The sequence below is a fragment of the Xenopus laevis genome, chromosome 2L, assembly GCF_017654675.1.
Source record: "Xenopus laevis strain J_2021 chromosome 2L, Xenopus_laevis_v10.1, whole genome shotgun sequence".
NCBI lineage: Eukaryota > Metazoa > Chordata > Amphibia > Anura > Pipidae > Xenopus > Xenopus laevis.
The window spans coordinates 134508829-134533824 of NC_054373.1; the positions used below are offsets into that span (position 1 = coordinate 134508829).

Sequence of the window (24996 nt, forward strand, 5' to 3'; positions counted from 1 at the left end):
AAATACATACAGTATAGGTAAAAGGGGTCAAAATATGGCTCCTTGCATACAAGACCCCCACTGATTAAAATAATTGTTTCCACACCGCACCTACAAGGAAGAACATTGTGGCCTAGAACAACCCAGATCAACAGAGTATTTACAGTTTTAGTAGCTTTATTTGTTTTCTGGAGCTGTTTTCAATTAATCTTAAATGTGAATTTCCCCATGGAACATGTTATTTAGCATTCTTGAAATGTTGTTTGAACAAGTTGTATTTTATTAAATTGGAGTCTATGGGAAATGGATTTCCAGTGATCTGGAGCTTTCTGGATAACAGTAGGGATGGGCAAATTTGACCCATTTCGTTTCACCAAAAATTTGCCGCCGGCGAAATGTTGCAGACGCCCATTAAAGTCTATGGATATCAAAAAAATGTTGTCACGTGGCGAAATTTTTTTGACGTGCGTCTTTTTTTTTGACGCACGCCGCCATACAAGTCTATGGGCTTAATTTTTTCGGTGAAATGAGCCGAAAAAATTTGCCCATCCTTAGATAACAGGTTTCCAGATAATGCCAAAGAAACACACGCTGCAGCACTCCGAATCCTGTGAAAGTGGTTTATTGTGCCAACAAACTAGGCAACGTTTTGGGCCTCTGACCTTTCTCAAGCCTGAAACGTTGCCTAATTTGTTGGCATCGCTCACATTTGATAGTACTAGGTATCCAGATAATGGATCCCACACCTGTATAACAGGTATGGAACCTGTTATCCAGAATGCTCGGGACCTGGGGCTTTCTGGATAATGGATATTTTCATAATTTGGATTTTTATACCTAAAGTCTATTAAAAAATCATGTAAACATTAAGGGGCTTATTTATTATGCTGTGTAAAAGGAGATTTGCCAAAAAACCTTTGTAAAAAGCTGTCTAACATAAATGGCGAATTTATTAAATTGTTTCATTTTACGCAATGCGAATGCTAGATTTGCCACAGTGATTTTACATTGCTTCAGCCCTTTGCAATTGAGTTATGGTGGAAATTGCTCAAAGAAACAGCTCATAAAAAAGTACACTATTTTTACAAGGCGATACCCAGTGATGTGTGGTGAGTTATTCCGCTGCTTTTTTCACCACTTAATAAATCTGCCCGTTAATAAGCCCAACAGGCTGATTCTGCTTCCAATAAGGATTAATTATATATTAGTTTGGATCAAGTACAAGGTACTGTTGGAGTCTATGGGAGACAGCCTTTCTGTAATTTGGAAATATAGGAAAGTTCCCAAAATTTTCTATAAAGTTATTTGCATGGAAAATATTTTTTATGGATCCTGTTACAATGTAACACAATGTAAATATGTGAAAGATATATTTAGTTGAATTAGAATGCTTCAATAAAGCATGTTAGTATTTACATTTCAGCATATACAAAATATATTGAAAACTAGTGTATACCATTTTTCTGGTTTACATGTAAATTCAGATTCTATTGTGGTCTGATTAAAATGATTATATTAATGTACATATTAATGCTTACAATATTACATACTTTTAGATAGATGTATGATGTAATTCATGGCAACAAGTATTCTATTGTAGTGTAATGAGGAAATGATGGCTCTTAAGCCAACCTTAAAATGGCTGTAATTATCGTGAATAAGCTATTATATGGTTGAAGCCAAACACAGCAACACTGTTTTATATAAGCTACTTAACTTGGAATAGTTGGCACAAGGGAAGGACTGCAATTCAACTAGATTCACATTAGAATTAGACTGAATTTACATTGTCATCTGCATTCTTGTATAACCTGCAGGAGGGAATAAAAACAATTTAAAATGGAAATAAATGTTTATATTAAAGTTCATAAAGAGGAACTGGTCAGGAATTACACCTAAAGCTAACCTTCTGCTTCTGGCTGAAACTCATGTCTGTCAACCAAGGGCTATAATTTGAGTTCGGGAGAAAAATAGATTTGGTTTGGTAACAAATGCTACCAAAAAGCAGCCCTGACTTCAACCTTTTTGATATGCCTGTATATTCTCAATGTCATCCCCCTGTTCTTACAATTTCTTTATGCCTTTCTATATATTTAAAAATCTTTATTTTCTTTAGTGCATTCCTTGTGCATATTATTCATTCTCTTGAAATTTCTCCTTCCACCTTCATCTTAAATAATTTTCCAGATTAAGGGAATGTAAACTAAGCATTTTCCAGCATACATACATTAAAAAGTATGCACAAGTAAAGCAACTGCGATTGAAAGCAGTATCTAATTGACACTTTCTGAGCTCCTGGTTCTGGCTTTTGAAACAAAGTTGCAAAAGTTAGCTCTCCTCCAGTTAAGACAACTGCATTTACACATAACCGTTGAAAATGGTTGTAAATTTTAAAATTGACCATTCATTAAAATGCAAACAGATTCATTTTCATGCAATTTTGCTTAACATTTCTACAAGTGGCATTGCCAATGACAAGAAATCTGTACACCTTTGCTTTGTTCTTCTTGCTATGTCCAGTAAAACTCAATTTACATCATTGTTTGGGACAATATGTTGCAGCTAAGAAAATTAATTGTGACATAATCTATTGTAGTCTACAGACATGACATAAAAGGGAGAAGATAGACCCTGGCATGGCCATACTTATGGACTACTCATTATGATTACTGTTGTACTATTAATATCATTATTTTCCAACAGCTAATCATATCAAATACAGCTGAATTTTGTATAACAAAAGAGTCAAAATTGAACGGTGCTTGTCTATCAAAAACTAGTGTGTAGTGAGCTGGATGAATCTTATGATGAGATCTCCCCTTTTTTAGAACTCATTTGCACCTGGGCTTTACTAATAGTCTCATAAATCTGGATTAAATGCACATTTCATCCCAGTGGTCCAAATGCTCTAAAAAGCAGTTAAACAACAGGATAATGTTATCCTTCAGAAATCCTATATACTTGAGAAATCTGTTATATACTATTACCACTGCTAGTGATCAGTTAATGATCCTTTCATAAAATGTAATTTCCCATTTATCTCAATGTGCTTAATTTCATGCCATCATATTTATACATCGATCTCTGAAAATTCCATCAAGGTGATAAGTCATATAAATGGTTCATTAGCAGTTGATTGTTTGAACATTATTTAAAAGCCAAGACTGTCTCATTTACCTTCGTGATTACAAATCAAGGGATCATCATATACAACACTAGCTGTCAACAATTTAGAAGAAGATTGGGATGAAAATCAATAGTTTAGTCTTAAGTATCAAAGGTTACATTTTTATGAGAATGTCATGGCTTAATAGTTTCTCTTTCCATTTTTCAACATTTTTTAAGTCTTTCTTAATTTTTTGGTATTTATAAATATGATCAATTTGCAATTAATAATAATCATTCTCTACTCTGTTCCAATCACTACTTTGTATAGCATTTAGATATATATTTGCAGTGGTTTTGTCTAAGCTCCATACTTTATACAAACAGTATACGTACCAGTATATTTTTTAACATCTATTTTAATGGATTTTTGAAATGAATCTTAGGTTGTGCAACAATGCCATATAATCCATCCTCAAAAAAAGAAATCCATTTCACCACTGTTATCCTGATATCCCTTAAATCTGTTCCTCCCATACCCTTGTTCCCTCATGTCCTGACAAACTGGTTTTTGGCTTTTTGGTTTTTGGAACCAGTTCTTGTATAGCCTTAGCATGTTTGCAAGTGGTTACTCAGCACATCAGCTCCCATAGGCTACTTTAGCTAGCACTTCTAACAGAGAGGGTACTTTATAATGTGGCTAAACAAATAAGGACAGCTGGCCTGTGTGTGGCCTATGTCACACTTTATTCTTTGCTCCACTTGGAGATAGGTATGTAAGGAATAAGATTAAATAGCCATATCTGCACAGACCTTTTTGGCAACGTTACTGTTTATCATTGAGATGGCAAAAAGCTAAAGAACCACACTTATTTAATTCTTTTTTTAATTAAAGGAGACATAGGATAAATTAAAAAATCCTAATTTTGTATGCAATTATAAGTAATATATGATTAATATTATCTTTAAAAATAGCCCCTTTATTGGAGCTCCCAATAAATGTTCTCTGGTCCCTGTCTGTGTTTCATATGAGGGGTGGGCATGTCCTAATGGTCCCTGCCAGAAGTACAGTAGAAGGGGGACAGCCAATCACAGCCCTGCAGGCACACACCAAATACAGGCTTCAGTTGCCAGGTCCTGCAAGCTGCTGATTGGTTTCTGTCCTATAGTGCAGTGAGCTGAAGGCCACCGCCCCCCCCCCCCCCGCTTCAGTGAGCAGGAAGTGGAAGAGAAGGGAGGGATTATAAGGATTATTAGGTTTTATTATTATTAGTTATTAGTTTTTGCAGAAATATTCAATAAATCAGCCTAAAACACTACATTTTAAAGCACAATTCTTCTATATCTAAATGAATATAATGCATATACTGCATATGTATATGTATATATATATATATATATATATATATATATATACTGTATAAAGCAGCAAATATGGGCCGCACACCCTGATAATGGACAATACCTGGGTGCTCATGCATACAAAATACATAGCAGGTAAGAGGTGGTGGCACTCATAGGGTTTGCAGAAAAAACAACTTGGAGATAAAAATAAAAAAGTTTATTAATCCAACGTTTCGGTCCCACATGAGGACCTTTCTCAAGGAAACACAGTGCAGTGAAAGAATACACAATTTATAGCCAAAGTGAGGCTAAGTGATCATAGGACCCATCCGAATTGTTGACATCAAAGTGATGACAGACCGTGAGGCTAAAAAAACACTGGTTATAACACTGGGCCCTGAATGTTGTTACCCTTACAAAGGTCAGCTGTAGCATCAAAGTTTAAAAATCCATTTGACTTTCTAATTGATATCCATCATTTCCAAAGAAAACTGAAGCTCAAAAAACATTTTAAGGATAAAGTGGAAAAGACTGCTCCCTTTTAGGGGTAAAAGCAACTTTGATCCACCTAACACACCAGCTGCCATACGGACTTTCACTAAGGTGCTGAATAATGAAGCTGCTAGGATCACCCAACAGCAACATGGGTTCCCTAACCTCTCTTGCATAGAGCGGGAGGCTATCGGGTCTCTTAAGAAGGACAAGGACATGGTGATCAGACCAGGCGATAAGGGAGGAGCAATAGTGCTTCTTGACTACAAATATTACCGTGAGGAGATCATGTCACAGCTTTCGGACCACTCCACATACTGACCCTTGGCTGGTGACCCTACTCACAAATTCAAAGGCGAGTTGGATAGCTATCTTTTTATGGCACATGGGGCGGGATGGATTGATACCAGCACCCTACACTACATGCAGATGGAGTACCCACAGACCCCCGTCATCTACACGTTACCCAGGGTACATAAATCCCTGTCAGCACCCCCTGGGCAGGCCTATCATTTTGGCAGTGGGTTCATTTTACCAACCAGTTTCCAATTTTATTGATTCGTTCCTGCAGTCTCATATAGCAGCAATGCCATCCTACACACAGGACTCCACACATGTAATCAGAAAATTGTATCTTGGTAACATCCCACCAGATTGCCTCCTAGCCACTATGGATGTCAAGAGTCTTTACACGGTGATTCTGCACGATCAAGGCATTTAGGCCTGCAGGAGAGCTCTACTTACAGCCAGGGTTGACAATGTCCCCAGTGAATTCCTATTACATTTGCTTGAACTTACATTAACCAGGTATTTTTTCCGCTTCGAGAATTCTTTTTACCTACAGATCTCCGGGACCACAATGGGCAGTGCCCTAGCACCCTCATCTGCCAACCTGTTCATGTTGAGCTTTGAGACAGCCAACATCCTACCACTAATGGGGTCTCCCATCTTGTCTTATTTTCGCTATATTGACAATCTGTTTTTTGTTTGAAATGACAGTGAACAGGCTTTGAAGGACTTTGGCAATAACCTAAATGCCAGCAATCATCGCTTGGCTATTAGCAAAGCCCTAAAGAAGGATAAAGCCACTCAACCTGAACAGGGGTGGTGACAGGGACAACGCACTACTGCGTAGGGAATTCAGATGGATTTTTAAACTGGACACTCTAACACCCAGAGGCCTTAATGAGTCACTACCGGTTGCTTCAGCTAGGATTTCTGCGATTGGGTCCTGGTGCCCACTGCAATGTTCCCATGGACTCTTTATTATGAATCATACTGTGCCTACATTGCAATTGCTGGTCTTGATGTACCCATGTGTGTTCAGTTCTATATGTGTAGATGACTGTCCTGCAGTCTATTGGTCTGACCATGTAACTCTATGTTTGTTGATTTTTGATTCCCCGGCTAACCCACACTTTTGTTTTTATACTTACCTGGTTTAGGACACACGTAAGAGGCTCCTGATGTTGACTGTCAGTCAAGGCACTCTATGCACTAGCTACAATGATGAGAGGCACATCGGACCCTTTTAGTGTACATGTATGTGGGCAGGGATAAACGACAAACACACCCTGGGTTGTGACCTTATGTCCTAAAGCCTCTGCCAGTGTGTTGGCCCATCCGGGCCACACAGGCATTTACTCCAGTCCTTGGTAGGCCTTAAGTGCAGGCACCACTGGATAATACAGCCATCATACCTGCTATGGTAATTGGCATTTGCACATACAAGTCCGAGGCTAGTGGCTAAAGGTCCATATTTACTCCTACAGGAAGGGGAGTACTATGTGTGTATTGTCTTAGTCTGATGCCCACCATGGGGTCGCCCACCTCTACTGTAACAGGCACCTGCATGTCATGGTCGTCTGGCCACCCTGTGACCCCCAGATTGGGGTATTTCTGTCAATCCCTGCACTGGCTTCCGTTACCTTTCAGAATCAAATTCAAATTAATGACACTGACTTTCAAAGCACTTCATAACTCTGCCCCACCCTACATCTCTGAACTCATCTCTATATACTCACCCACTCGCTTACTACGGTCCTCTACTGACCTGCTACTCAACTCTTCTTTCATTACCTCCTCACATGCTCGCATTCAAGACTTTGCAAGGGCTGCACCCCTCCTCTGGAACGCTCTCCCACGGTCTGTCCGACTTTCTCCCAACCTTTCTGCTTTCAAAAAATCTCTGAAAACTCACTTCTTTCGAGAAGCCTACCCTCACTCTGCTTAACTACCAAACGCAACACTACATACAATACCACATTTCTCACCCACTTAATTCGATCTTGCCCACTCCCACACCTTGTGTATTACTCCCTTCCCTTTAGACTGTATGCCTATGCATAGGGCCTTCCTCACCTTTTTGTACCTGTATTGATTGTGATGTTTGTTACTCCATATATTCTATATATGTAATTCATGTGATGTAGTTGTATAATCACATTTACTTTACAGTGCTACGCAATATGTTGGCACTATATAAATACATGTTAATAATAATAATAAATAATAATAATAAATTTCGATGCTGAAGCTGGCCTTTTTAAGGGTAACGACATTCAGGGCCCGGTGTTACAACCAGTGTTTTTTAGCCTCACTATGTGTCATCACTATGATGTCAACAATGTGGGTGGGTCCATTGATCACTTAGCCTCAATTTGGCTATAAATTGTGTATTCTGTCACTGCACTGTGTTTCCTTAAGAAAGGTCCTTGTGTGGGACCGAAACATTGGATTGATAAACTTTTTTAAGTTTTTTTTTTTCTGCAAACCCTGTGAGTGCCATCACCTCTTACCTGATATATATATATATATATATATATATATATACTCACAAAAAATATAATCCTGTCTTTAAATTATTTTTAATAAATACACCTAAGACAACTCACTTTAAAATGTTCCATCAAAATGAGAAGCATTCTGTAAATAAGGCATTAGACTTCTGCCAAGCTAGCACTTCCTATGCCTCTGCGTGGGCTTATTTTTATGTATCTGTCCTACTGAGGAAAGAGAGTGAATCCTCTTATGTCCAGGCATGGGTATGTTCTTGTCAAATTGATTATTTTAGAATTGACTTTACTTGTTCATGTGCAAACCTTTCTAAAAACCTTTTAATTTTTTTTTTTATAAATTAGATAATTGAATATTCTTTAGGAAGATTTGTTGAATGAATTTAATTGATTTGGTTACCCCAACCATTTCTGATGCTCCTAACAAAGATGGTTAGTCAAAAATACTTCTTAATCAGAATATTTATAACATCAATTCACTGTTTCCTCTGAAAATTTAAATGTGTACTTAAATTAATTTTGAAGTAAGACCCTGACCTTAATTGATGCTGTCTTTTAAATGATAAAGGTCTGTAATTGTGCAACAGAAGGGTCAACATCCAGTATTTATGTATGCAAGTTCTTATTTCTTTCTTTTAGATTTCCCCATTACTGAGCATATTTTAGAAAACATAACAATGTCTCATTATCCTTTCTATTGATTTTCCACCACCAGCTTATTTCTGCTGAAGCCTTATACTCAAAATCAATTACTTTCCTTTTGTCTTATGGAAAGAAACAAAAAGAAGAGAGAGAGAGAAAAGAGAGAAAAAAAAATATTTTTTTAAATAAACCATGTTGGCTTACAATTTCCATTTGAAAACATTTACAATAATCACATAAATATAATGTGCTTTAGCAAATAATTACATTTGTTACTCTGTGCCAAGGAAATATCTTAATTTTGTACATTAAATATACTGTATTTACAGTTTAGTGTTGTACCATGCAGTAGCTCATTGACAGATTCAAAATGACTAATCCAACTCCTATGGCCTCCTTGTTTTCAGCAAATATCCTTTACTGGTTACCTGTTTAAAAGCATGTGTCTGACTGGATATGCACTATTAGACCCGAGACACTGAGGGACATAATGAACAAAATGTGAGTTTAGAGTTTAATAAATAAAAACTCACCCGCATATTATTCATTCCTATGGGATTTTTAGAATTGTATTTATCAATGAATGAAAGTTAGAATTCGCCATTTGATAAAAACAATACTAAAATCTCATGGAAATGAATAGACCATAGGTGTGTTTTTATTTATTAAAATCTAAATTCAGATTTTGATAAATCTGCCCCTCTGACATATTCTTTACCATTGAAACTTTTATTAAAATGTTTGAATATCCAAGGTTCTATGTATACTAGCACAGGTGTAGTAACAATACAACGTTCAAGACATTGAATTCATAATGGCAACATCATATTTTTAATTCAAGTTATTGTCAGTATAGTGTCTATAACTGCCTGTAGTGCCTAGTTTTTCATGGCTGGGCAGTACATAATGTTTTATGCAGAAGCATAACTCGAAACATTAAATGAAGGTTCACAATTATTACGAAACATACAAATTAAAATTACAGATGTACTGTACTATATTGGCTATTTCTTATAATTTTGGAGACATATGGTAGTAGTATAATAGCAAGTGCAAAGTTTTGTCCAATTCTAGTAACTTATAGTAGCCAATTAAATGATTGCTTGGAAAGTGCAGTTCTGAACAGAAATAATGGTATTGGTGTTCTCTTTCTAGAGCTCTTAAAGTGATGAAAATACACATATCATAGCTTGGATTTCCCATGCCAGCAATAGCCAGAGGGTTGCAAGCTTGAGAGTTGTGGTTTAAAATATACAACGTATAACAAAATGTAATGATTCATCATTTGTATTATTATCAAGAATATTTTAAAGTTAGTGGGACCTCATAAGGGACCATAGTGTATTGTAGTTCATAAGGTAACTTGAATTTACACCAGTCCATGATGCATTTGAAATTGCGTAATATTGGATGGTTAAATATGGTTGACCAGTTTAGCAGAGCCAGTAATATGCTGAAAAATGCTGTATTTGCTAGGCATACTATTATGAGCAGCATCAGCATTCATAAATCGAATGCATTTGTATCCAAGGGATTTTCTTTTTTTGTAATCTGATATTTAGCAATGAGCTAATCTGTCCCGTTTTGCTTTGCCGAAAAATTCGCCAAACTGGGAAGAAATTTGCAAAACGGTGAAAAATGGGCAAAACGTGCAACAATTTTTTTGCGAGCGACAATTTTTCTTGCTTCAAATGCATTAAAGTCAATGGGCAGTTTTTTTAATGGGCGTTTTTTTCTCAACCAATCTATCTGTGGTGAATTTTTGCTAAAAAATTTGCACATGGTGAAATGCGTAAATTTGCTGCAAATCCATAGCTGGCAACGCTCATCACTACTGATATTACTTGGATTATTATTTGAAGAAAATTTCAGTCAGTCTTCTTCAAGATCAGCGATATAGTATACATGTAGATGAAATAATTTTTCCTAAACAATATATTTGTTTGAATGCATGTATTTGTGTATACATAACACATGTTTTGTTTAAATTTCTATATGTAAATACTCATATATTATGTATATATTTCTATAATCATTATTATGATACGCACTGGAATCATCTCAGACACCACCCAGATGCATTGGAATATCTAGGAATTTAAATTAAAATTAATTGTTAAATAGAGAAAACCTGAGTAAATTTGTAATCTGCAAAAATGCAGCAAACAGATTTAGGATAAGGAATAAATGAGGTCAAGCATATACTTCTTGGTAATGTTTTAATTGTTGGTACTTTGTTAACAATGGAAATGCAAGCAAGATTAAAAAGTTAAAATACATGAATTTGCTTGTATTCATTCCAATTCAAATTCTAGACATAAAACAACGATGAATACTGGTGAAAAAGGAAAACTTAGGGGCAGATATCTTAAGTGTGAAATTTGAGCTCACCACAGAAAAACTCCCGACTTTTTAGTTATTCCTATGTGATTTTTTAGAAACGCTTTTACAAAACGATTAGATTTAATTTTTAACAAATGACACATTTGCTTTTAAAAATTCCCTAGGAATGAATAGAAAGTGGTTCCATTTTTCTATAAGGAGCTCTAATTTTACATTTTGATGAATCTGCCACTTAATATAATCCGAGGGGGTTATTGACTAAACTCTGAATGCAAAAATCACTACAAATTTTTTTTTTATAAAATCTGACTTTTAAAAAGTCACAAATTTTTCATAATTTATTAAACCCAGAGGATGGAAAAGTCTGAATGAGAAAACCCGGCATCTCAGACCTGTCGAGGTTGCATATACAGTAAGTCAATGGGAAAAGTCCCAATGATTTTTTGATGTGCTCTGGGTTCCATGCAATACCCTGAAGTTTTAAGAGTTTTTGGGTGGAAAATCCAAAAAAAATTGAAAATCGGATGAAAAATCAGAAAAAAAAATTGAAAATCTGATTTTTCTCGCTAAGCAATTTTTCCAGGAAAATGTAATAATAGCGTATTTGATCGGAGTTTGGAGCAGAAAATATTGAGACCAATTCGGATAAATAATCCCCTTAATGTCATGGAAAAAAGACACACTGATATAATCAGATAACTTTTTTTGTACCATTTTTGAAATAATCAAGTTATTCTTCACTATCATGCCCTCTAAGCAATATGTCTCTTTAGATACAGATTGGTGTCAGAGTCAGTTATTTTGTAAGCCAGCTCTTATACATTGTTTAGCCTAAGGGAACACACACCAATGTATTAGACCTGACTGTCAATCAAAATATGACTTGCTTATTGAAGTGAGATGCAAATCATGTTCATTTTTTTATTTTCACAATAGTTCTGTAGAACATGGGAAATTTTATGGGTTTTTACATGAATTTATTTTTATTTTACTGCGATTAGCTTTAATAGTTGTTATGTAAGAATGTATTCCAGTGTTTTGGCAGCACAAACACAAGCAACATACCAAAAATACTTTACTGATCATCTTTAACTTGCAGGGTGTCCCCACTGTTCACTGCAACTGCCTTGCTTGTACTTCGACTTTGTTGCACACTCCCAGCGACTATGGAAAACTCATTTATAGGACTGATGCTGCTCCGTCACTAGCCACAGACACCTTTTCACCGACCCTGGTTATTTCTGTTAGGGTAAGTTTGCCATATTTATTTTTGTTTTAAATATAAGATATTAGATATCTTAAAATATGTGAATTCTTTTGATTTCAAAGTTCAAAAAACATTGAAATCTATATATACTTTTTTTTACAGTTTTATATTGGCATGAACTCAACTGTGCTTTATTTATTATTTTAGTTGTATGCAAAAGTAGAATTTAAGCCCTAGTATGAGTGTGCCTCCTTTTCTCATTTGCCCTAGCAGTTTGGCCCTAACCCGACACAGATAGCAAGAAGTAGGGCTCTCCTTTCCACAGAAAATAAACATCAGCTGAGACAAATGATGGACCAACATTGCTTCTAAGCACTGTGCGCTGTTAAAAGTATGATACCTACAGTTGATCACACAGAGGATTTCCCTACACTCATAATTCAGTACATACGTACCTACATCCACACACCATGCACCTCAAACATATTTTGTAAAAACAGATTATGTATGTAACCTACAAATAATACAATATCCCACATTATGGATGTAATAGTCACACAAGTATGTATCTTGTTCTGCATTGCACTGATGGACAATCCACTAATGTGGAATAAATATTGACCTATAATATTTCTTCTTTGTTGCTAATTGACTCCCCTATTATATGACTAAAAGGTTGGGTAAACTATTAAGGCAGATTTATGATCCATTTGTAAAATTTTACAAATACTAATCAGCTCAGATGTAACTGATTAGTCTATTTCTGCTATAGAATGAGTTGCGCTATCTCAGGAAAGATCTTTTCTGAAATTTGAATGCCTTAATGCAATGCTAGTTAATTTTGAGGATTTACAATTAAGAGGAGTACTAGAACTCCATTCTGCTGCTAGCTCTAATAGCCCACAGTACTAAATGGTGTTTGATTGCTCAAAGCACTCAAACACATTCTGATGAACCGACTCATTGATCTGCTTTGATAAATGTGTCCACACAATGAAAAGCAAGAAGAGATACAAATAAAAACTGAAGAGAAGATGGGAGAAGAAAGTTGGGCATGACTAAAGATGAATATGGTGATAGCTAATCAATAATGCAGTTTTACTATTTGGACAAAGCAAGGGGCCAGGGCACTTTACTCCAATAAGAGATTAGAACTTGTGTAAACTAAGCATAGGTTTTTTGGCTTCAAGTTTTCTGGGTATTCCCAGCAGTGCAACTGGATATTACAGAATAGCTCCACAATGTCTAATCAACCTTTCTTCTATGGTGGTATATCTATAAATATTTACTGTTCCTTTAATGATGATTGTTATAAATAAGGTGATAATTGTCATAGTTTGTTTTTAAATATTTTAAAATTATGATATTTTTGAACTGATAATTTCTGGTCTTGGTTTAATAAAAAGTGCTCTGTGATATTGTTCTTTACATCTGTTCTCAGCAACAAATCATTCTAAATAATAAGGTAAGATGTCCTCATTCACTGTTACAGCTATGCTGCTATATGTCAACAACAAGATAATATTCCATTCATTTCACTGCAGTTTTACCTTTGTTTCATTTGTTTTATTCAGAATAAACCTATTTGCTTTTATAGTTTGGTGTACATGAATTGTATATTTGAACTACTACTATTACTTAGTATTATTATTATATATTAAGTGTACATATAATAATCATGGGGGCTGCAAATACATGTGCTTGTGCTGTTGTGCAATGCTATCATCTATCTACTGTAAGTGAGCCCCAAGGAAATGCTGCAACATAAGGCAAGCTTTGTAGAAGACGACATTGAAATATAAATGATACATGAAGTGAATAAAGAAAGCTGGTAGAAAGTGAGAAACACGGGTGATGGTAAAGTAAGAGACACAATGAGGATAGCTAAGTGACTAATGATAAAAGATTACATAAGAATGCTTGGCTGCAGTATTTCTTCCCTCTGTTTTTAATTTTGCTACTGTCATTTGTCAAAGTAGTCCAGATTTCAGAAACTAGACAGAAGATGTTGTATAAGCCTGAAATACATGTAATGACTGGAACTGGTAGGAAATCTGGTAGCAAAAAAAGTATGACTCTTTAATAAAGCCTCTGCAATATTTATTTGTCTGATGTATGGATAATAATGATCTTAAATAAAGATTTAAGATTATATATAAATAAACTGGAATTGTTGACTTCGTTACGTTTACTATTTTTTGCTGTTTTGAGAAATTTCAGCAAATAAAACAGGCCAGATTCGCCCATCAATATTCGCTAGCATTTTTTTAAATTTAAAACAGCACATCAATATGAGGGTTGCTCTAAATCCAGGATTAGGATTTGGCCAGATTATACCATTTTTGCAGTATTTGGAAAATTCTCAAATTAAACCAAATCCAAATAATTAAATCCATGAGACTGTACAGTTCTGGAAAACTTTGGAAGATTATAATTTTTTCCCTCAGCATGAATTTTGCTGAAATTAAAATTATATGTAAATTAATTTCATAGTCAGTTCAGTATTCAGCCATATCTTTAATAGGGAATTTTGTCAAATACAAAACTAAGGATCAGGGCATCCCTAAAAAAATATATTGAACCCTGTAGTTTTGGCTGATATTTTGACAGAATACTGGAAATGTTTGAAAACTTGCTTAAGAAAAAGATGCTTGTCTTACATAGAGCAAAAACATTTTGTCGCTTATCAACTTTTCTTAAATTGAACAATAGTGGAGAGCTATCTTTTTACTTGAATTCTTACTAGAAAATCAATTCAAATGTTTGTAAATAGGCCTTCAATGTGTGCATGCAAGTAGTGGATGTAATTTAATTTAGAAAGAAGTTAACTGATCCCTTTGGAAAGGAAAAAATATCAATAAAAATGTGCTGAATTGCTAATCAAATTGACATATCATCAGAGTCATAGATTTGCTATGGAATCATGCATTGCTTTGATATTCTTGCTTGCTTTCTGAAAACATTTACTTATTATCAGTGCTAATTAATTCAAATCCTTAAAATATAGATCCATTTCAAACATCAATATAGATTAAATCATAATTATATAGGAATTGGCTATTGCTTAAAATATGCACACATTTCATGGAATTAAAAGGGCTAATTTATATCACCAAATTTTGATTTCTAGCTATATAACTCAAAACAAAAACTGTGGTAGCCAGTAGCAAAAATAACAAATAAAAAAACAAACAAATACAAAAAGTATTGTAGAAGTGATACCTATATTGGTTAACAATTAGAGATGTCGCGAACTGTTCGCCGGCGAACTTGTTCGCGCGAACATCGGGTGTTCGCGCTCGCCGGAAGTTCGCGAACGTCGCGCGACGTTCGCCATTTTGGGTTCGCCATTGTTGGCGCTTTTTTTTGCCCTCTCACCCCAGACCAGCAGGTACATGGCAGCCAATCAGGAAGCTCTCCCTGGACCACTCCCCTTCCCTATAAAAACCGAAGCCCTGCAGCGTTTTTTCACTCTGCCTGTGTGTGCTGAAGAGATAGTGTAGGGAGAGAGCTGCTGCCTGTTAGTGATTTCAGGGACAGTTGAAAGTTTGCTGGCTAGTAATCATTTTGATACTGCTCTGTTATTGGAGGGACAGAAGTCTGCAGGGGTTTGAGGGACATTTAAGCTTAGGTAGCTTTGCTGGCTAGTAATCTACCTTCTACCGCAGTGCATATTTTCTGCATTTATATGGCATAATTTTTCTGGCCTCTGTGCTTCAGTGGCTGCAACCAAAAAAATTTATATTTTCAGCATTTATATGGCATAATTTTTCTGGCAACTGTGCTTCAGTGGCTGCGTCCAAAAAAACTGGGCAAACAATGTCTACAAGGTCAACGTATGGTGAAAAATGACTATTTTCAGCATTTATATGGCATATTTTTTCTGGCAACTGTGCTTCAGTGGCTGCGTCCAAAAAAACTGGGCAAACAATGCCTACAAGGTCAACGTATGGCAGTTGTTTAAAGAGAACAGTAGATTACTAGCCAGCAAAGCTACCTAAGCTAAAATGTCCCTCAAATCCCTGCAGACTTCTGTCCCTCCAATACAGAGCAGTATCAAGCAGATTACTAGCCAGCAAGCTTACTATCATCTGTCCCTGAAATCACTAACAGCTCTCCCCCTACACTATCTCTTCCAAGCACACACAGGCAGATTTTTCAGATACATTTTTGCCCTTGATCCCCCTCTGGCATGCCACTGTCCAGGTCGTTGCACCCTTTAAACAACTTTAAAATCATTTTTCTGGCCAGAAATGTCTTTTCTAGATGTTAAAGTTCGCCTTCCCATTGAAGTCTATGGGGTTCGCGAACCGTTCGCGAACCGCTCGCATTTTTGCGCAAGTTCGCGAATATGTTCGCGAACTTTTTTTCCGACGTTCGCTACATCCCTATTAACAATAAAAATACATTGCAAGCTGTCGGAGCACCAAGGCCCTTTCGTCAGGCAAAATACAATACAAAATCGAATTTTTCGCCGAAACGGCGCAAATTCGCCCATCACTAATCGTGAGAAAAGGTATTTAAGGTGGCCAATTGCAAGTTGTGCTTCTGTTGATTGTTTAGTATCATGGTTTAGGGAAAGGCTACAAAAGCTATCTAAGAAGTTTAAACTGTCAGTTTGAACTGTAAGGAATGTAATCGGGAAATGGAAGGCCACAGGCACAGTTGCTGTAAAACCCAGGTCTGGCAGGCCAAGAAAAATACAGGAGCAGCATATTCTGAGGATTGTGAGAATGGTTACAGACAACTCAAAGATCACCTCCAAAGACCTGCAAGAACATCTTGCTGCAGATGGATGTATCTTTGCATTGTTCTACAATTCAGCGTATTTTGCAAAAAGAACATCTTTATGACAGGGTAATGAGAAAGAAGCATTTTCTGCACTCACGCTACAAACAGAGTCATTTGTATGCAAAAGCTCATCTGATGAGGCAAAAATTTAGTTACAGTATTTGGTCATAACAACACCACATTCCAAGAAAAACACCTGCTAACTACTGTCAAATTTGGTGGAGGTTCAATCATGCTGTGGGGCTGTGTGACTAGTTCAGTGACTTGTTAAAGTCGAGGGTCAGAAGAATTCAACCCAATATCAACAAATTCTTCTGGATAATGTTCAAGCATCAGTCAAAGACAAAGACAAAGTTACGCAGGGGTTGGATATTCCAAAAAGACAATAGCCCTAAACGCACTTCGAAATCTACAAAGGCATTTATGCAGAGAAGAAGTACAATATTCTGGAATGGCCATCACAATCCCCCGACTTGAATATCATCAGAAATCTATTGGAATGATTTGAGGCAGGCTGTCCTTGCTTGGCAGTCATCAATTTAACTGAACTGGAGAGATTTTTTATAGACAAATGGTTAAAAATACCGCCATTCAGAATTCAGACACTCATCAAAGGTTACAGGAGGCGTATAGAGGCTGTTACATTTGCAAAAGGAGGCTCAACTAAGTATTGATGTAATATCTCTGTCGGGGTGCCCACATTTATGCAGTTGTCTAATTTTGTTATGATGCATATTACATATTTTCTGGTAATCCAATAAACTATCACTGCTGGAATACTACTGTTTCTATAAAGCATGTTATGTAGTAAAAGGAAGTTGTTAAGCCAATGATAAACAAAATTCCAAAGAATTAAGAGGGGTTCCAAAACCTTTTCATATGACTGTAACGAATGTAGTCAATTACTAATTCAAGTGCAATATTTTTAATCAGCCCTCTTAAAGGTTAACCACTTGCATGATGTCAAATAGATAATGAGAGAATTGGCATGGTGGTCAACATTTAAATTCCAAACTAAAAAGATTTAGAAAAAAAGAGCTAAATGCATTTCTAAACATATTATAAAAAGTCTTTATAATAATAGTAAGTCATTTTGTATTTTATAAGGGACAGATTATTTCCCTAGCTGACATACTACTAGTACATTTTTATCTTTACACAAAGGTATAGCCTATTTCTGCACTGCATTTCAAATAAGCTAAATATGTATCTGTAGAAAAACTTATTTTATAAACAGTGTGAATGTGTTATTGTGGGCTTTAATCAAGAATAATGGATTGAAATCTCCAGGTATTTCTTCTTGAAGATAGACATGGAAACTGACAAATGCACTTTTAATGGACCTTACTGGAACTATACTACAGGGGCCTCATTAGAAGACATTTTTGAACATAATTTTCCCCTTGTGAATGTCACTTTACATTATTTCTTTAAAAAGGTGACTGTTGAATATAATTACTGAGAAGTATATCCTGTTTTGTAGCTTTACAGAAATCAGACACCAGAGACTATGTCCTAACAGGCATCAAAAATTTACATTGTCACAGATGAATGTGGATGATGAATATATGCAGATGTTTTTCAGTGAAGGATTGCTGGTTTCCTTCTGTTTGTATTATTGAATTATTTGTATGTAATTATTTGAAATATTTACTAAATGAGCATTGATGATGCTTCATGCAATTCCTCTAAGTTTCTTGAAATATACCAATTTAGAAAAATAAATATTGATTAAAGGAAAACATTTATTCAACTTCAGGAAAGACTGCACACCAACTATGTGCTGAAATGCAGATATAATACACTGCCACATCAAACATTTTATTGTGACTAAAGAAAAATAATTATTAATACATAGATTAGAATGTAAAATAGAAATTCTTAGTACCATCATAAATGTATTACCTTTCACAGACGTACCTGTCTATCAAGTATTTCATATATCTTGCATGTTTCTATTACCATCATTTATCTTCTGATACATTGCCCATTTTAATAGCCCCCATGTTCCCCAACCTATACCATCTATATCTCTTACTCAACACACACTGGTTTTAGGCAAGCTTTCTTGGCTGTATCTTCACTGAGCTATGAAGAGCACATACTGTATAGATGTTATTAAATAAGTGGAGAGGCTGATGCATAAACAGTTGATAAACTACTACTAAGGCAAGTATGTGAGGACAGAGTTTATAAAGATACTATACATGCTTTTTATCACGGTGTAAGAAAGCTGTACATTATACAGTATTTGTTTCTGATTGCTATACTATAGATCAATAAACAGATGTCCACATTTATATTCTTCATTAGACAAATACTGAATTTTGAGTTTGAATGACTGATTTCACATGTTTATGCCACAATATTTTAATCCTGCATAAAAGTGATTTGGTTTGGCACAAATAAATTACTTTTTCAAGAAGTTTATCACACAGACTAAGCACTGTGCAAATCAAATAGTAGTTAATCTTTTATTCACTGGTGAATGAGGTACTATGCATTTACAAAACTTTCAAATATGTTTGAAAGAAGGAAAAACTCTTTGTATTGTGTATATTTTTCATTATTATATTTCACCAAATCTGCTCTAATGAAATACCTCTAAATATAAACTATGATCTTGGTTAAAGTATGTTTGTAGGTGGTAAAATGTATATTTGTTTGTTTAATTACCTTCTTGCATTGCCCAATTCATTTATCAATTAACACATCATAATGCTTGAGTGTTTCTTTGTCCCATTTATGCTCAGGTTACTACCTACAATTAAAACAACAGCTGGGGAGTACCGAAATTAGTTTTAAAACATTTTCATGATATATTTTAGATAATGCTGTGAGCAAAATAATATTTTTATTTGATTAGGAAAAGATGTTTATACCATTTCTGCGCATAAAAAGTATTGACCTGAATAAGCAAATTGGTAGAAAAAATGGTGTAATTTCCATTGTTTTATTTTCTAGAATAAGATTGTGCTTAAGTTTAATATGTGAATGTTGCACGAATCAATATTTTATTAGCGGTAATATCACATGAAATCAATTCATGCAGCATTGTCTAGATGAACTGAGAGATATAAATTACAACAATTACATACCTCTAGTAAATAGATCCATAACCATATACACACATATATCATCCAGACATTTGTACACCTGAGCATTTCATGCTCATATAAACTAAATGTTCTGTGTGTGTTTAGCACACACACCCCCAGTAATCCTCACTGTTTATATTTGCAAAGCAGCCTGTCTACTACTTGTGCAGGATTTAAAACTAGGTATCATAAAAAAGATGTTTCACTCAAATAAAGTACATTGGAATGGGCAGGAAGAAAATGTTCAGGCTCTGTACTTTATAGTGCCTCTCCATTGTCCAAATCAACAACCAAATCCTTAGACTTTCTATGCTTTATTTACCAACTTGGGCCTATTAAATATGAATCACCAGGCCCACATTTTTATGCCAACTTTATTTTACAGCAATGCAATGTGATATGTTAATAAACTTGAGGTTAATCTCTTTCATAATCATTAACCTATTCTCTGAAGTTCAATAAACAAATTCCACAGTAATGATGACTATTGTATTGATTTAGTCTCTCTCCCACCATAGATCAAGATCATTTGCCATTTAGCAACACATGTATGTTTTTTGTATTTTCTCATTGCTTAATTGCAACAACATTTTTACTTAAACTGTGAACAGAAAATGTGTGAAAATATTTGTTTGTTGGTAGCTCGTTGTTGAAAAAGGAAACATAAGATTTTAACAGCCGCATCAGACATATGCAATTTAATGGTAGATTTATCAGGAATGAGACTTAAACTATTAAACTACTGTATTTGGAAAGATTTACTCAGAGTATCCCTTAGATCATACATGTGTAGACAAGTTACAACTAGCTGGAATACTGTAGTCATTGGTTGTTTGTAATAGGGTAGAACATACTTCCTGGCTCGTGCATTATTCTATAACCATTCCCTTAGAAATCATATATTATTGAGCCCCTATGTTCCACACATAACTTTAGGCTTTGTGTTCAGTCATGGACAGGAAATACTCTTAGCAGGCTATGGAGCTCCTATAGTCAAAGGTGTTAGATTAAATTAAATGAAGTTAGATTTACAGGATATACAGGAATAACCTAAAAAATTACAGCGATATATAAAAGCTTTGGCTATTTGTATTGTTACAAGGATGATTGAATTGTGTATTCAATCAGGTTGCAACATTGCTATCTCATTAATGTACAGTATTTTCAGTCTTAATATTAAATCCACAAGCTTTCTTCTAATGGGATTATAGATGAGCATTACTGGAAAATGTAATGATCCTCAAAACCCAAAGAAGCACAGATTTGTTGCAGTGGTACGAGATGACAGTGGTAAATAATGAATTTCAGATTATAATGAGAACTGAAGCTATGGTCAAGTAAATATAACAGCCACAGCTTTATTTAAATACTGCTGTTGGCCTACAGGTGCAAATAAAAAAAACACGTAAGCAGGAATCTTCTTGCAGCAAGATTAAAGTCATTTTATAAACAACATAAAGTTCAATATTCATGCTGGCAAGAGCCCCACAATTGCCAGACTAAAAGCTATTACAATGGTTACAGCATCACAGGCCCATAAGTGCCAAAACCAAATAAGATACTGGGGCTCATTTATCAACACTGGGAAAATTTGCCCTTGGGCAGTTACCTATAGCAACCAATCAGTGATTAGCTTTTTAAAGCCAGCTGCAAGTAGAACAATGAATGGAGCTATTTGATTGGTTGCCAAGGGTTACTGCCCATGGGCAAATTTGCCCAGTGTTGATAAATGACCCCCACTGTGTTATTGTTCAAGAGGTAGGATTGGAGTTTATTGAAGATGCTGAGTTGCTGAGTTGCTGAGTTCCTATTGAAGAATTCAGGAAACAAATTCCAAATATAAGGAACAGGAAGAAAGGTTTAAGGTGGGAGATGGCATTAGATTGTGGGAAAAGACAGTGGCTTTGGGAGGGAGAGGGGACAACCAGGAATACTCAAGTTAAAGGTGCACAAGAGAGTCACTCTTTGCAATTAAGAGAATGCTTTTGTAAGTTAGCAGAGTAACAAAATATTTTAACAGAAGAGGAATGGCTTTGCTCTAAATTATTTTAATTATATTTATACAATTAGAGAAGGAAAAAGCATATACACAGTTTACCTCAAAGTAGTGTGCTGGATCAATCAGAATATTTTTAGCCTCAGTTTGATATGGCATTATTTCATACAGACATTAGAACAGGATGGTCAACAATATCAAACAGAGGATACAGAGGATAAACCCAGGAACATGAGAATAGAGAAGTATTCTTTAGACTTAATAATCAGTTGCAAATGTAAAGCCAGTTCAAAACTGGATAGCAGATGGTCCAGGCTTATTTTCTGTCCTAGATATTCTTAGACCTATAGCAAGGGCACCACCATGAGATAAAGGGGGTCTAAGTAAATACTGTACTACAATGCACAACTTTAAGAAACATTTAATAATGTTTAATAGCCATGAAATCCTTCTCTTTACTTAAGCTGATAAACATAGTGGGTAAGGCACAATTTTATTCAGCCCATTTTACCATAGTGAATAATAAATAGTTTTATGCAAAGTCTAATTTTCCCATTTACAGTGTATGGTCAATGTAAAACATTTTTAAAATGTAAAATACTTATTTACACATTTTTACTCATTTTTGAACATTAATTATATGCTCCCTAGTCACTCATGCACATCTTAACACTCTTGCATATAAAAAGTAGGCATTTTCAAAGACTAAATTTGATAGTAAATAAAATCTTCACTTACTAAGCAAAAATATATTTTTCTATTTAAATAAAAATATCCCATTTCAAATGAGGAAAACAGGGTACTGTTAGTTTATTACAACAAGAAATAAATCAGCAATTCCTTCTTCTATGAAAATACAATTGTAAAATCTTCATGGGATTTATGTTTTTTGTGTGCCTGGGGAGAAAATGTTCTAAGGTCTTCTAACCATACTGTTCAATTACATTAAAAGTCAAGAGAATTACCTCAAGTATTTTATCCTTGAACAGTGTCACAATCATCCTTGGATATATCATTCATATGAGGCTGCAAAAGAATAACGATTGTGAAATCAAGTCACCTCCTGGATGTCTAAGATAAACCATTTGTCTATATAAATATGTAGCAATGACTAACTGTAGAGTAGCTACAAATACAGTCATATAAATAAAATGTGATTGAAAAAAGGCATGCAAAACTTGATGACAAACAACAATTCAAAATGCTAAATCTTATAATGGCAGTATCAGTATTTTACTGTGAAAGGGCAAATTTTTTTTATTTATATTAACTATAATGGCATTTTTTGTATATTACTTAATCAGTACCATGAGAAATGATGCTTGCTGTCTAGGTGCTATCTTTCAGTTGGGGTCACATTTACTTAACTCGAGTGTAGGATTAGAATGAAAAATACTTTGAATTTCGACCATCGAATTAGCTACTTCGACCTTCGACTACGACTTTGAATTGAACGATTCAAACTAAAAATTGTTTGACTATTCAACCATTCGATAGTCGAAGTACTGTCTCTTTAAAAAAAACTTCGACAACCTACTTCGCCACCTAAAACCAACCGAGCACCAATGTTAGCCTATGGGGAAGGTCCCCATAGGCTTTCCTAGCAATTTGTGATCGAAGGAAAATCGTTAGATCGATGGATTAAAATCCTTCGAATCGTTCGATTGTTTGAATTACGGTAAATCCTTCGACTTCGATATTTGAAGTCGAAGGATTTAACTTCGATGGGTTAATTAACCCTCAATATTCAACCCACAGTTAATGTGCCCCAAGTGTGATAGAAGAACTAATATATAGTTATGGGTGAATCTGTGCTGTTTCGCTTCATTGAAAAATTCGCACATTTACCATGAAATTGATGAAAAATTAGCAAAGCGCATTGAAGTCAATGGGTGCCAAAAAATTTTTGACGCGCGTCAATTTTGATGCGAGCAACAATGTTTATACACGTGACTATTTGATCCAAATGCATTAAAGTCAATGGTGGATAGACAGAGTGGATGTTTCACCAGCGAATTGTCGCCGCAGTTTTGTAAATTAATTTGCTTGCAGCAAAACAAGTACATTTGCAGTGAATTTGTGTCTGGTGAATTTATTCGCCAATCACTACTAATAAACAATTATGTCATATACAGTGCACAATGTAGTCATCTGCTTCCATCACTGCCATGTACTATTTTGCTATATGTGCCTTCCTGTGGTGCATAAGAAGCAAGGGACAGCAGTCTGTGGTGCAGGGGAGCTCTGTATATATATATATATATATAAAATGTGTGTACAGCACTGTTTGTATTAATTAAATCAATTTTCTAGAGAGCTAACTATCTTAAATCTTATCCGAATATTGACAATATAATTGCTCCTAGATATCCAAATATAGTGCAAAACGGCTCACCCTTTTTCCCGATTGGCCTGGGTGTATATACCCCAGGCCCCAAAAACTTCAGCCATGCATGTATCCCAAATGAGTAAAAGCACACTCACCTAATTTTACAAGTGGCCCGGGTGCATCGCCCGAACCTGTAGCCAAGGGTGTGTTCAGAATCCAAAAGTTTGGCAAGCACTTCCAGAAGCCACTCGATAGATAAAAGATTAAATTTATTTCAACACTTTAAAAACATCCGAAATGCTGACGCGTTTCGTATACAAGACACGTAGTCATAGGCATGGCATGTCATATCTATCAAAAGGCTTCTGGAAGTGCTTGCCAAACTTTTGGATTCAAGGGAGCTCTGTACCTAACATTTGTCTTGAGCAGGTGGAAAGTATAGGGGTCACTTCTTGCAATGAAGTTGGCTCCCTTTAAGCACATGCAAGTGAAAAATGTGTACATTTATGCCCATGTCCATCAACATGTCACTCCTTCCCTTGCAGAAGAACTGTTGCAAATTTATAACCTTTGGTATCACGCACACAATTTGCACTTGATTGAGACATGGGCAATTTTATTTCATCCTTTCCATGAAGGAGTTATGCAGTGTAGGTAAAACCCATATCAAATTGTACAAATTTTTCGATCTGAACCTAATACCCTGATCTAATGGCAGTTAGTGTTTGCCAACATTTTGAAAAGGAGTATCTTGTATCATTGCCGTAAGTGAAATATGCTTAAAAAGGGGTATAATGTATGCTTGTTGGCATACAGTATGTCTAGCCATGCAGCTATGTTTCATTTGTTATAGAATAATACTATGTTACATTCAT

At 35.3% G+C, this 24996-nt stretch overlaps 1 protein-coding gene across 3 annotated transcripts in view; it reads left to right on the forward strand.

Moving 5' to 3' along the window:
• LOC108708507 (protocadherin-9) overlaps positions 1 to 24996 on the forward strand; it is a 1160994-nt gene that overhangs the window by 647339 nt on the left and 488659 nt on the right. For 2 of the 3 annotated variants that reach the window (XM_041582452.1, XM_041582453.1), the window contains exon 4: positions 11800 to 11949. The exons of the other annotated variant lie outside the window; for it this stretch is intronic. In XM_041582452.1, coding sequence (XP_041438386.1) covers positions 11800 to 11949 — 150 coding nt within the window. The remainder of the gene's footprint in view (positions 1 to 11799; positions 11950 to 24996) is intronic. 3 annotated transcript variants of the gene reach the window in all.